This window comes from Rhinolophus hipposideros (assembly GCF_964194185.1).
Source record: "Rhinolophus hipposideros genome assembly, chromosome: 22".
NCBI lineage: Eukaryota > Metazoa > Chordata > Mammalia > Chiroptera > Rhinolophidae > Rhinolophus > Rhinolophus hipposideros.
In genome coordinates, this window is record NC_138068.1 from 37,985,906 (window position 1) to 37,999,594 (window position 13,689).

At 47.7% G+C, this 13,689-nt stretch overlaps 1 protein-coding gene across 1 annotated transcript in view; it reads right to left on the reverse strand.

Annotated features, from left to right (window-relative positions):
• BFSP1 (beaded filament structural protein 1) overlaps positions 1–13,689 on the reverse strand; it is an 88,563-nt gene that overhangs the window by 24,113 nt on the left and 50,761 nt on the right. The window contains exons 3-4 of the mRNA XM_081034543.1: positions 10,844–10,939; positions 8,077–8,169 (exon numbers count right to left, since the gene is read on the reverse strand). Of these exons, the coding sequence (XP_080890669.1) occupies positions 8,077–8,169; positions 10,844–10,939 (189 nt within the window). The remainder of the gene's footprint in view (positions 1–8,076; positions 8,170–10,843; positions 10,940–13,689) is intronic.

Below are 13,689 nucleotides of genomic sequence, written 5' to 3' on the forward strand. Positions count from 1 at the left end.
GCATTATGGGCCTTAGGCAGGGGTCCAATATAATCCACTTGCCAGCGAGTGAGGGGCACCCTCCCTCACGTAATCTGCTGTGTCTCCCAGGGGAGCCTCCACCTTTGGGGCTTATCCTGGGCATAGACGGCACAGTCATAGCAGGCATCCGCTATCTCCTGCCATTTCAAAGGCAGACCCCAGCGTCTGCTCACCTGCCACATGGTTCCGCTTCCAGCGTGCTGCAATTTCCTATGCAGCCAATGGGCCACATCAGTGGCAGGAGCCCGTTCTAACCATCGGACCCGTGTTAGGGCATCTGCTTTATCATTACCTGGGGACACTAAAGGGCAGTGACCTGTGACACGCATTAGGGTCACCTTCTTTCTTTGCCCTAGGTCCCAGAGGTCCTGCCACATGGCTTGACCCCCCAATGGACGGTGTCCTATCAACCAGTTTTGGTGTTTCCACGTAGGGAACCACAATGTTAGGCCACAGAACACCGACCAGCTGTCAGTACAAATAACTAGGGGCCTGGGCTCATGGCTGATTACCATCCACACAGCCCGTAGCTCAGCCCACTGGCTACTCTGGCCTATCCCAGTATCAAACCAAATGGTGTCTGTTTTGGGCTGTACACCAATAGCCATTAAATGGCTGCAGCCTCACAGCTAGAATCATCGGTAAACCAGGCATCCTCAGGTACTGGGGGCTGTCCTTCTTTGTAGGGCAAGGGCTCCAAGTCCTCCCTTCTAGGTAGAGCGCTTGGCTCAGCCTGGGCTACAAGCTCCACAGGTCTCAGGACCTATTGTAGCTCTGTGCTCAAAGGGCTTGAACTAAGGGTGCTACATTGCTCCAAGTAGGCACCCGACTTGGCAAGGGTGGTGGTCTGTGCCACCCCTGTTTTGGGTCCCTGGGTCCACGTATGGACCCACCTCTGGATGGGATAGGTTTTTCGATGGCTTCTGTAGCCACTAGGGCTGCATACACAGCGGCCAGCTGTTTCTCTTTAGAGAGTAGCGGACCTCGCTCCTTTCCACAATTGGGACCAAAATTCCACTGGCAACCAGAGACACTCCTGCCGTTGCCAGAGGCCCCAACCGTACCCCTCTTGGGTTACGTGAACATCAAGTTCAAATGGGCGGCCGGGGTCTACTACTTGCAGAACCTGTGCCTGCTATACTGCCCATTTTGTGGCAACAAAGTCTTGCTCTATAGCTTCTGTCCAATCCCATGAGGCCCCCTTTTCTATCATGTTATAAAAGGGCCTTGCAATTTGTGCTAAATGGGGTACAAACGTTCACCTATATCCTAGCAGACCCAAATATGTCTGCAGTTGGGAGACCTTGGTCAGCTGGGGAAAGGCTTATATCTTGTCAATAATCACCTCAGGTATGACCTTTGTCTTACCCAACCACACAACACCCAAAAACTTGATGGATAAGCCAGGGCCACCACCTTTTCCTCATTCACCGCCCAGCCCCGTGAATTTAGGTGGCGGAGAAGAGAGGGAGCTTCTTGCTCTAAATCTAAAAGAGAATCAGATGTTAATAGAATATCATCGACACAATGAAACAAGGCCACAGAGGATGGTTGATCCCACTGTGCCAAGTCCTGGGCCACGAGCCCGTGGCAGATAGTGGCGCTGTGCAAGTATCCATGCGGAAGGACCGTCCCAAGTAAAAGCAAACTGCTCTTGACACTCGGGTGCAATGTCAATGGAGAAAAAAGCATTGGCCAAATCCACTACATAGTGATATGTTCCCAGGCGGACAGTCAGACGATCCATTAAATCACGTATTGAAGGCACTGCCGCGTGCAAGGATGGTGTCACCTCATTTAACTCCCTATAGTCCACAGTCATTCGCCAGGTCCCATCTGGCTTCTTGACAGGCCATACTGGGGAGTTAAAGGGACTGTGCATTGGGCTAACAATACGTGCCTTCTCCAATTCCAATATTGTACGACCAATCTCCTCCTGCCCTCCTGGCAGGCGGTACTGTCGCACTGTAACCACGCGCCGGGGCTGTGGCAACACTTGAGGAGGGTGGGAGCATGCCCGCGTGTCACCGCTTTCACCATCCGGATCCAGAGACGGAACTCTCCTACCGACATCTGTAAGCTGAGGCCATGTAGCACGTCCACCCCTAGTAGAATATACTCTGAAATGGAGGAGACATAAACCTTGTAGGTACGAGGGGGAAGCCTTCCTAATCCCAGTGGTAAGGAAACAGCTTTCACAGTCACAGTCTTTCCCCCGTAGCCATCAATGCAGATTGGTGGTCTGGGTAACAGTTCTGGGTTCCCATAAACAAGACTGCAGTCTGCGCCAGTGTCAACTAGGGCCAAAACCCTCTGCACATTAGAAGGGGACCAATGTATGGACAGTTCAACGTGGGGCCTCCGGTCCCTGCTCGTCCCCTCTGACCAGGTACCTTGGCCCCACCCCTAATCAAGCTGAAAGGAGTCAGCCTCAAGCGGCCGCATGAAGTCCTAGAGGGACAGGGTCGTTCTTTCCCAGACTTCTCCTTTAGGCTTCTCTGGAATTGCTGTTCCGGACGCAACTGTTTCCAAAGCTCTAACAAGAGTGCATTGGGTTGTTGGTCTATCTTCTCCCGATCAACCCCTGCTGCCACGAGATCACGCCACGTCTGCGTGCGTGTTACTCTCTGAGGCCCATGACCTCGCCCCCTTACTTTTGATTTGGGCTTCCAGGTCTCAACTGCGTGGACCTCCTGTCTTAACTTCCTTCGCCTCCGGCTTTCAACATCCCCTGGGGTGGCCATGGCAGTTGTGACTTCATGGATCTGCTGCCCCACATAGGGCGTAAGAATAGCAACCAAGGATCCAAAAGCACTCACAGGTGCAGTATCCAAAACCAGATCTCTCATGATGGCTGTAAAAAGCTCGTCATCCGGCTCCTGCATATTAGGCTTGAAAATAGCACGTTTCATACCCATTTCACGGATGATTTGAGTAAGTTCCGTATATGACTGCCATTGACTCACAGTGTCTGCCAGCTTGCCAGCCTGTCCCCATACTGTGCGTACCACAGCACTGAGCCACTCCATTAGAGTGTGGTTGCCCTGGTTTTGGGCCAACCTATGGCAATTCTGTAACCTTTGTCGCAGGGATGGATGCACTGTCACAAAGGCTAGCTTTTCCATCTCGCCTGGGGAGCAGAGAATGCTGTTTGCTCCCTCATCCCATAAACGTAGTAGCCAAGCCGAGACTGGCTCTCCAGGGCGCTGTCTGTACTGCCTCCCCAGCTCCTGCAACTCAGTGGGAGTGTAAGGGGTGTAGGTTGTGAACTCAGTCACAGCTGGGTTGCCGGCAACAATGCCCCTGGGGCCCAAAGGTTGCTCACGTTTTACCCTTTGCTTCAAGATTGGCCGGGCTTGGGGGTTGGGAGCTACATTGTCTCCACTCGCTTCCTCCGCCTCTGCCTCAAAGTCTCCACTGTGGGCCCCCTCTTCTAAAAAGCGGACCCCAGCTTCCAGCGCCTCCACACCCCCGGGACACCTGGTCTAGCACCTGGACTATTTCCTGAAGCACATTTTCCGTGTTGAGACTCAAGGCCATGAGGAGCATCCAGCCCACGTGGCCGGCTATAGCCTTCGCCTCCTTTGGCAACCGGTCAGCCAGAGCCTACAGGGCCCTCTCCACGCTGGCTGGAGAGCCATCCATGTCCTCCCACCCCTCCTTGGGGGTCCAACTCCTGAGAACAGTGGCTACCAGTCACCACACACTGTGTTGTGGCCACCTATCCTCCTGCCCAGGGTCAGACTCCCTTCCTACCTGGTCAGAATCTTGCTCGCTGTGCCAGGTGTCTGAGTGGGTGGAGGCCTCCGCGAAAGATGTCCACAACCCTCAGAGCCTAAGGCCACAGCAGATCACCAAAATGAGGGCAACACCTTCCATGGCCAAGAGGGTGGTATGCCAGCTGGAGGCTTGAGTCTCCCAGGCAGACGCGCCTCCCGTTCCTGGTGTCGCTCCTCATGGGCCTCCAGAAGCTGGGCTCTCACACACACAAACCGCTCCACCATGCTTCGGTAGGTTTTGACCGGCACCGTACCCCGCTTATGAGACTGAGCTTTTATACGTATAAACTGCTCCAGTACATTTTGGAGAGTTTCGGCCGACACCACATACTGCTCGCTGTGCCATGTGTCATGTGAGGACTAGAGTCCTGCGGGGTCTCAGCTCCCGCTCCCCACATAAGAACGCAGGATATGGCTAGGCCAAAAAGGAACACCCACAGAGCCATAGGTAAGGGAGTCATACCACTATAGTCTCACTGGAGATTCACACGATGTGCAACCTGCTGTCTGTTTTTCTGCCAACCGACCGACTCGACTCGACTCCCAAGTGCACCCCAGCGCACCCGCAGCAGTCATATTAGTGGCCAATGGCTCAATGGTTACAGCTGACGGCCAACTAGCCACAGCTGATGGCCATCTACTACCAAGCCAGCTCCTTTCCACGCAAGGCCGAGAGCCTGGAAACTGCTCTCTTGGCTCTGTCCCCACAACAAGGTATCATATTATACCTGGTATTTATATTATGTTATGTTTTATATTATATTATATTTATTATATTATATTATATTACATTACATTATATTATATTAAGACCGGGTCTTATAGTAAAATAAGACCGGGTCTTATATTAATTTTTGCTCCAAAAGACACATTACAGCTGATTGTCCAGCTAGGTCTTATTTTCGGGGAAACACAGTATGTGCCCAGTATGTCCATGTTCAAGGCCATTTGTATGAGGCAGCCCCTTCTCTCCAACACCCTGAAAAGTGGCTGGATCAACAACACAGACACAAAGACAGCTAGAGCAAGACAGATATGCTTAAAGGAGGAAGTATGGTCCTATGGCTCAAACCTGTGGGGAAGGCAGGGCTTGAGACATAACTGCAGAAGGACCTCCTCAACTGTATGTTTATTCCTGAGTTTCTCAGTGCATGGAGGAATGCATGCTCTCAGGCTTTCTCAGTCTCTGCTTGTCTCTGTCCTCTTTGTTTCTCGGTGTCTCAGTCCCCACCACCCTGCTTCAAAGATACAGACAAGGGGGTGGCTGGGAACAGAAGGGGACTCGTGCCCTGGGTATCAGTTTATGGAGGATGTGCTGACATACAGCACTGCAAATTCTAGACCTGCAGCCTTGGGATGGAGGCAGACCCAGTGTAACTACATCATAGCACCTCCTGCCAGGGCCCTGCTTGCTTGTCTGGCCCCAGCTCTTCTCACTCCCCAGTTCTTATTCATCTCACATCACCCCACACCTGCCCACAGTCCCCACATACTAATTGAAGAGGAAGGGAGACAGCCTTGCAGCTATCAACTGGTAGCTGGCACTAACAACCAGGCCACGATGCTCCCTACGAATAAAGGAGGCCACCCTGTGGGGACAGAGCCCCAGAGGGCAGTTCCCAGGCTCTCGGCCTCACGTGGAAAGGTGCTGGCTCGGGTAGTAAATGGCCGTCAGCTGTGGCTAGTTGGCAGTCAGCTGTAACCGGTTAGCCAATTGGCCACTGATATAACGGCCGCGGCTGCGCTGGTGAGTCAAGTCGAGATTCGAGAGTCAGTGGGTTGGCAGGCAGAGAAGCGGACGGCAGGTTGCAGGTAATGTGACTCCCGCCTCCAGTGAGACTATAGTGGTGAGACTCCCCTACCTATGGCTCCGTGGGGCTTCCTTTTTGGCCTCACCATGTCCTGTGTTCTAATGTGGGGAGCAGGACTAGAGGCCCCGCAGGCCGCCTTGCACAACACACCCCCAATATCTGAAGATGTCACACTGGGACCATTGGGTGAACAAGACAGAAACAAAACCCCTCTGTAATTGAGTCTGAGCTCAGACCAAAAGACCACAAAAATGACCAAACATGCGCTCTCTCCGCTAACACAACTGATGCTGCTTCATTACCACTCCTTTGCCTCCTAGATACAAATTATCAGGATACTCAGTCATCAGACCAGCCTCCTCCTGAGAGCACCCAACCCAGAGCAGAACCCTGCTTACCTGAGCCCTCCCCGCAGGTCACCTAACACACTGAGACACCTTGGGTGTCTCCACAGTGTACACCCTCCCTTCCTGCAGTGAAAAATAAACCCAACTTTATGTGACCACAGGTGTGTCCCCAGTGGCCTCTGGCTACAGGGTACTGACCTTATGCTACTGACACATTAACCAATTTGTCTGTGTTGCTATAATTAGGAGCCTCTTTTGAACAAATGTGACAGACACATCTTCTAGGTTGCCAACAAGAAGCAATCACACAAACCTGAAAGTGACCATTTAACTTGTATGCAGAGTTTTTAAGTTAAGATTAATAAAGAATGTGATTCTTTCTAAATCTGTGCTTCTCCACCTTTCACATGCACATGGATCCCTGGGGATCTTGCTAAAAATGCAGATTCTCACTCAGTGGGTCTATAGTTGGGCAATGCTAACGATCACTGATGATGATTGATGCTCTCCATAAAAGTCCAGACAGTCTCTATAGTTTTACAACTCAGAAGAATTATGTCGCGTGGAACAGAAGCATGATTTTAAGAGCATGATTTTAAGTATAATTATGTCACATGGAACAGAGCATGATTTTAAGTATGCTCTGGTGTAAAACACTTTTGAATTAGAGGAGGGGGAAATGTGTTTGCAAAGTAAAAATGAGGTATCTGAAAAGAAATCTCTAACAACGAAAATTAAGGCTTTAGGAAAAGCTATTTTAGATTTTTGTAGAAACCTGGGTTACGTCAATTGAGGAAAGCGGGAACCTGAAATAGTCATTGGTGGACAAAAATATCCCCATGAAGGCCCAAAAAAGTAACTTTCCTGCCTCTTAGATGTTACATGACAGAGTTCAAGGGTGTCTTCAAAAGCAAGTCTGGAAATTTCTTAAGCTTTCATATGAAAAAAATTAAGTTAAAACAAAAAATCTCAAGCAATCAGCAACCCTAGTTGTGCAGGTGGCCCATTAACTGACTTGGGGCATGGTCTCGGCAGACTCCTGGGCAATTCCAAGTGTCACCAGGGTTGAGAACCACTGTCCTAAGTCATCCTTTCAAAAAAACCCCAGAATCTCATCAGTTGACCAGTCCATGAAAGCCTGTACCAGACGACCACAACTTATGAATAAGGGATACAATGACATTTTTGTTTTAATCTGCATCCTTTTCAGTTTATGTTTTTATGCATCACAAAATCCCATAAAACACATTAGGAAAAAAATACGTCGATATCCCGTTGAGGAGCTAGAGAGCCAAGTGAAGAAGGAATGTGGAACATTATATTGGAAATAATGTTTTATATCCAAATCCTCATTTTTAAAAGGTCAGCTTCAATAATCTCTATCCTTTCCCAATAGTTTTCATGCCACCAATTTACATAATCATTAGCAGAGCCCAACTTTGAAAATATAGCGCTAATTATCTGAGGCTCTCTGTATTCAAAACCTATGGCCAATTGCTAAGATGGATAAGAAAACAACCTAATTTTAAAAATGAGCAAGAGACTTGAGCAGATATTCCAACAAAGAAGATACATGATTGGCAAATAAGCACATGGAAAGATTGTCAACATCATTAGTCATTAGGTGGTACAGTTAAAATCACAGAGAGGTGCACAGCATATCTATTAGAAGAGCAATCAACAAAAACAGATAAATACGTGACTTCCCAATGCCGGCAAGGTCACAAAGCCACAGAAACTGCCATCCCTTGCCAGTGGGGATGCAGCAGATACACTGCTTTGGGAAAGAGTCTGGCAGTTTCCTGTAAACTATACAAGGAAGAACAACCCATGACCTCAAGAGGAAACACATACGAAAACGGTCAGGGACACAGTTTATGTTCTCAGATGTCTAAATAACAGCTTTCACAGTCTGACTAGAAGAACAGAAGAGTAAACTTTAACGTGAATGTGCAGTCGGAGTGCACATTACGACTTAACCCACCGCAGGAGTTAACCCACCGCAGCTCCACCCAGTCTAGCCTGATGCCTTTCTCTGGTGTCTGTTAACTAGTCACACAGGGCTGTAAGAACAACCTTCTGATATGCTTTCCCTGCAGCCTGGACTCCGATTCTTACCTCCCTCATTCCACCTGTAATGGCAGATGCTTGAGGGGTGGCCTGGATGATGTGGTGCAGCATGCTGACATAAGTCTGAATTTCGAGAAGATTCTGTTGGAGGAAAGAAAGCATTCTTATTGAAACCTGAACTGCCCAAGTTTCTCCCTCCAGGACAAGGTGACCCCTGAGATGAATGCTTTCACATGTTCCATTGTCACAAATAGGACAGACGTGATCTGTGCAGAGGATACATTATGTCTTTCATCTTCACAAGAACAATGCAGCAGATGAATAAACTGAGGCTTGGTTTATTTTGACATTTCCCTTCAGTTACATGGATGCTTTGCTGCTGTCTTCATAGAGCCCTGGATGGCAGGGGTATGACAGAAAAGCAGAGCTGGAGGACAAAGGAGCCCCAGAGGGTACAAAAGGGATTTTTCTGACCCCAGAACAGGGCAGTGCTTCAAAAGATGGAATTTGGGGGAAAAAAAAAAAGATGGAATTTGGTCGATTGGTCCCAGATTAATTCACTTACTAGCTGTGTGAAGCCTCAAGCGAGCCATTTATATCTCCTAAAACTCAGGCCCTTCTATAAAAGCAGGATAACAATCTGAACAGCACCTGTGCCCAGCTCTGTGCATGAGGACTGATAACGTCACACAGCTGCCCGCTCTGCAGAGAACTGTCCTAGGCCGGATAATGGTCATCTTGTGTAGGAAGCTATACACTACCCCCAAATCCCACCTCATCCCCAATGCAGGCCAGGAGCTCACTGGCACAGAAGTACAAAAGACCAAGCCTCTTGCCTCAAGGTGCAAACAACCTTGTAGTGTGACTCACACTCGAGTCCTTACCTCTGCGGTGAGATCAGGCTGAGGCTCCAGCCCAGGCCCCTGCCCTGTTCCTACTCTGAGCTGTCTCGCTTCCCTTCCTCCCTCCCCTTCTCCTGGGCGCTCTCCACCGACACAGCAACCCCACAAAAATCACCCCCTACAGCTCTGCTGATGGGGAACCTGACCTGAAACATTATCTCATGAGGTTGTTGTTGAGATCCAATGAGATAATGCATGACAGCATCACAGTGTGAGCATTTATTATTATTATTATTATTATTATTATTATTTTCTTGTTATAATTAAAAATGGGCCTGAAGAGTGTTTTGAGCTGCTTAGAAACTGCCCCCAGGCACTGCTCCCTTGATTCCAGAAAAGTACAGCAGAGTCAGGAAGGCAGGGGAGGAAGAACCAAAACAGGCCTGATGGAAAGTTGGATTAAGCCAAAGGGAGAGAGAATATCCCCTCGTTGCAAAGAAACAGGGCCACTTTCATGCTGAAGCAGGTACAAACTAATGCAGGAAGAGAATCTAATGCTTACTGAGCATTCGCCAAGCTCCAGGTTGTACCAGGTGCTTTCCTGTATTATCACTTTGTCTCAGTTTAGGTTCCCAAAAGCAGACTATTCAATACATTGAATATTGTGTTCCTCCCAAATTCACATGTTGAAGCTCTAACTCCCAGTGGGATGGTATTTGGAAGTGGGCCTTTGAGAAATAATTAAATTTAGATGTGGTCATGATGGTGGGGCCCCGTGATAGGATTAGTGCCCTTATAAGAACCAGCACCAGACATCTTGCTCTCTCTCCATGCACATGCTCCTAGGAAAAGTCAGATATAAGCACACATGGAGAAGGTAGCCATCTGCAAGCCAGGAAAAGGCCTTTGCCAGAACCTGACCAGTCTGTGGTCCTTTGTTATAGCAGCCTGAGCTGACTAAGCATAGACCCTGAGAGAAGGATCCGAGTGCAAATAGTTTAGTTGGGCAAAGATGCCAGGAAACATGAGAAGTGGAGTGGGGAGGTGAGACAGGGAGGGAAGGCAGCCAAGAAGGGGTGTGTTACCACTGTGGGCACCAGTTCAGTCCCAGTAGGGAGCCAGTGCAGAATAGCAGGTGAGAGGGAGCTGGGAGGTGTGTCCACCAACTTGCATCAGTCACTGGCTGAGGCTTCTCCTGGGGTACTAATTCCTCAACACTTCCTATGAGGTGGAGCAGCCCTCCACTGCCTGGAGAAAGTCCTGAGGCAGGGCTGCAGATACTGGCAGTTGGAGGGAGGCCAGAGCCCCCTGGACAGGTCAGGCCTGAGGGCCATGTCCGCAGGTCTGCAACATTCAGTTAACCACACAGCTCTGTGGACAGTCTGGCATTTGCATTTTGAAAATGAAGAAGCTCAGAGAGATTAGGCCACTTGGCCATGATCACATAGCTTCAGGATTGATTTTTCCAGTACCAAGGCCCCCAAGAGTCAGGCCTATGAGAAGCTGGCAGGGGTGGGGGACAAATCAAAGCGGAGGGTTCTAAGCGCCATGTATTCCCTCAATGTACTGGCTCAGAGCTATAGTTAAAAAGTACATATACTTTGCATTTTCCGTATTTCTTCAATTTCTGAGCTGAAATAACTGCCAGGTTGTACCTTAATCAAGATGGATCTATGTAAAATCACTTTGTGAACTGTAATGTACTATAGGATTATTAGTTCTTCACCCCTCCCCCTCACTCCCTCATTCTCCCCACTATCACCACCACACACATACACTATTGCCTCCTCCTGTATGTCTGGCTCACTAAGAGCTGTCCAGCAACCAAGCCATCACCCACTTGGTTCAGGGGCAATACACACAAAAATAACCCACCCTAGCAGTTTCACTTTTCAGCCACTAGTGCCCAGACTTATGTGGCCAAACCCAAACTGGGTTATCTGGTGGAAGGTCTTCAGAAGGGTTGTGGTTACCTTTTTGTTCCTGTCCTTTGTTGCACTGATGTCATCCTGCAGAAACTGTGCTTCGATCTGCAGGTGCAGGTTACACAGTAGAGCTTCCTCCGCTTCCTGCAATGAGAAAGAATTGACACCGGGCTCTGTGGGGCTCACAATGGAGGCATCTGGCATAGCTGTGAAATCACTGGATCTATGTGCTCATGGACTCCCTGGAGTTTTAATAAATGCAGATTGTCGTTCAGACAGTCTGCAGAGTGGGGTTCTAAGATTCTGCATTTCTAGCAAGGCAGGTCCAAGGTAGGCACATGGGACCTGATCAAGAACAATAGCTCTCAACAGGGAATGATTTTACCCCCAAGGGACATTAGGTAATATCTGGACATATTTTTAATTGCCACCATTTGGGTGGTGGGGTGTTAGGACTGGCATCTTGTAGGTAGAGGCAAGGGATGCGGCTAAATATCCTACAATACACAGGACAGCCCCACCCAACAAAGAATTCTCTGATCCAAAATGTCATAGTGCCAGGGTTGAGAAACCTTGATCTAGAAAGATCAGGAACAAAGTGAGAGTCATTTATATACCAACAACCTTAAGTTTTAAGTTACATCTACATTTGTTCAATATCTCATTATTGGTGAGTTGAATTTTTAAGATTAAGAAATAGTTTTCCCATAAAACTGAAAACTTCATTTTAGTAGTTCTCTCCTAAGGACTGTTGTCTCTTACCTTTAGACTATGACTGTTTAATACAAAATGTATGTTTTAGAATGATTGCTGTGGTGAATTGCATTAGTTCCTTTAAAGTTGGAAATCACATTTATGACAAGGTTTAATGTTTTCATCAAACTTTACGATAATTCACCAAGTTTTCTCTCATGGATCTTGTTTGGATGAACCAAAGAGGTTGAAGAGCTATTTGTGCTCTTAATAATGTAGTGCTGTGATGACTGGAATTGACTTTAATACTTCAGTGGACCAGTGCCATAGTATAGGTGAGTGTTATTTGGGTTCCTCAAGATTGCCATTCCCGAGATACCTCTGCCATGCATACCTACCAAAACTTTAGATCTTGCTAAGTAATTTTTTACTGACTTATTAATGATTTGTTAAAAACATGATGGATGTTAGCATAGGCTTCCACACTGACCAGCATAGCTCTATAGGATTAATCTTAGGCATAGTGGAGGATTTCATTCTTCCTAAGTGTCTCTTCCAGGTTACTGCTCCAGGGTGAATTCTCCAGCCTCTCTACACTCTAATTTCCAGTTAACAAATCCTTTCCTCTGAAGACTTTTTCCTCTGAAATCCTTTCATGGGTACCAGGGACACCAACCTTGGTGACAAGGTAGGGAACCTTCAGAGAGAAGGAAGGAAGGACCCCAAGATCCAGAGCGGGCTCCTCCTCCGTGGCCCCTGGACTCTCCTGCCTGCTTTCTCTGAGGCTCCACTTGCTTCTCAGCCCTGGAGCTGGGCCTCCTCTACCCACTGGGAGAAGCAAGAGCATGTGGAAAAATTGTACTCTTCGAGAGATCCACACATGGGATGAAGTTTTTGTTTTTTAAAATCTGAATTAAATGAATGAACCAAATTACAAAAAGGGTCACATGTTTCCAGGTATAGGACTCTGAATTGTCTGAACTAAGTTAATGTGAAATCTAACTGTGGGTGCTTGGCTTCTGGGCTCATTCTTTTGATTAATGAATTAATCAGTTACTGACTTTTGATGAGCTCTGCCTTCGGGGAGTTTACCATTCTGGGGGTTTAACAATGGGTTCTCAAATCCTATCACAGGGACAGATACACAGAGTTCAATGAAAACTCTACAGTATTGTTTTGCTTTCAGAAGATGCACACTGCCCAACCTGGGCTATGGGAACCTTATTTGCCCTTGTGTAAATAAGACATTAATTCTCCGGGGGAAGTGGGCAGGCCCCTTAAAGGTCCAGGTATCTGGCTTTCTGAATTACCTAGAATTATCATATGAGCCTGGTGAAACCCCTTAGTGAGAAGAATGATGGTGAAAATAAAGCCTGGTTATCTTTACAGCTATAGGAAAGGGTAATTTATAGACCCCAAAGGAAAAACAGCCATCTCGCAGGAAGGAAAGACACCAGGGCAGTTCCAGGAACCTAAGTAGCAGGAGTTAATGGCACTGCCATCAGAATGACCCAGATCCAAATGAATTCATCTCTGTGTCTCAGGAGTCATGTTTCCGGAAGAGAGAGCTGTGATTGGCCAACAGGTCACAAGACCATAATCTTGATTGACAGTTCTACCAAGACCACACTGATAGGAAGGAAAATCAAAGCATTTGGAGATGTAGCCCCATTCCCTTCAGGTACAGTGGTTCTTTGTGGAACCACGACACTTCTTTATGGAAGTGATTTTCAACTCTGGGGATGGGACACCCATTAAAGGGGGCATAGTTAAATCTGAGACAGAGGGAGTGTTGGGTAAAGACTTGACTCCTTCTAGATGTTTTTCAACCCTCTTTCACACCTTATGCCCCTTTTCAGACTACTGCTGAGGATGGGTGAGGTGGGGCAGAGAATTCTCAAACATTTTAATTTTTATGTAAAATTCATCCACAATTTATCCATAATTATTGCAGCTGAAGAACTGAAAATAGGGTTTCAACAACCCTTTTTTATTGCTTATAAAGGGATCAAACACTCAGAATTTTAGTAATGGAAGGGACTCTAGAGATAATTGGTCCTCAAACTTTTTTAAGCCACAAATATCATCCTTCAAACAACATATCTCCAGGAAGCCAATGCATAGAGGCAAAGCAGTGATGCTCTTCTTGAAGGATGTGATGAGGGGAACAGGCACCCCACCCTCCCAACAACCCTCCTCCT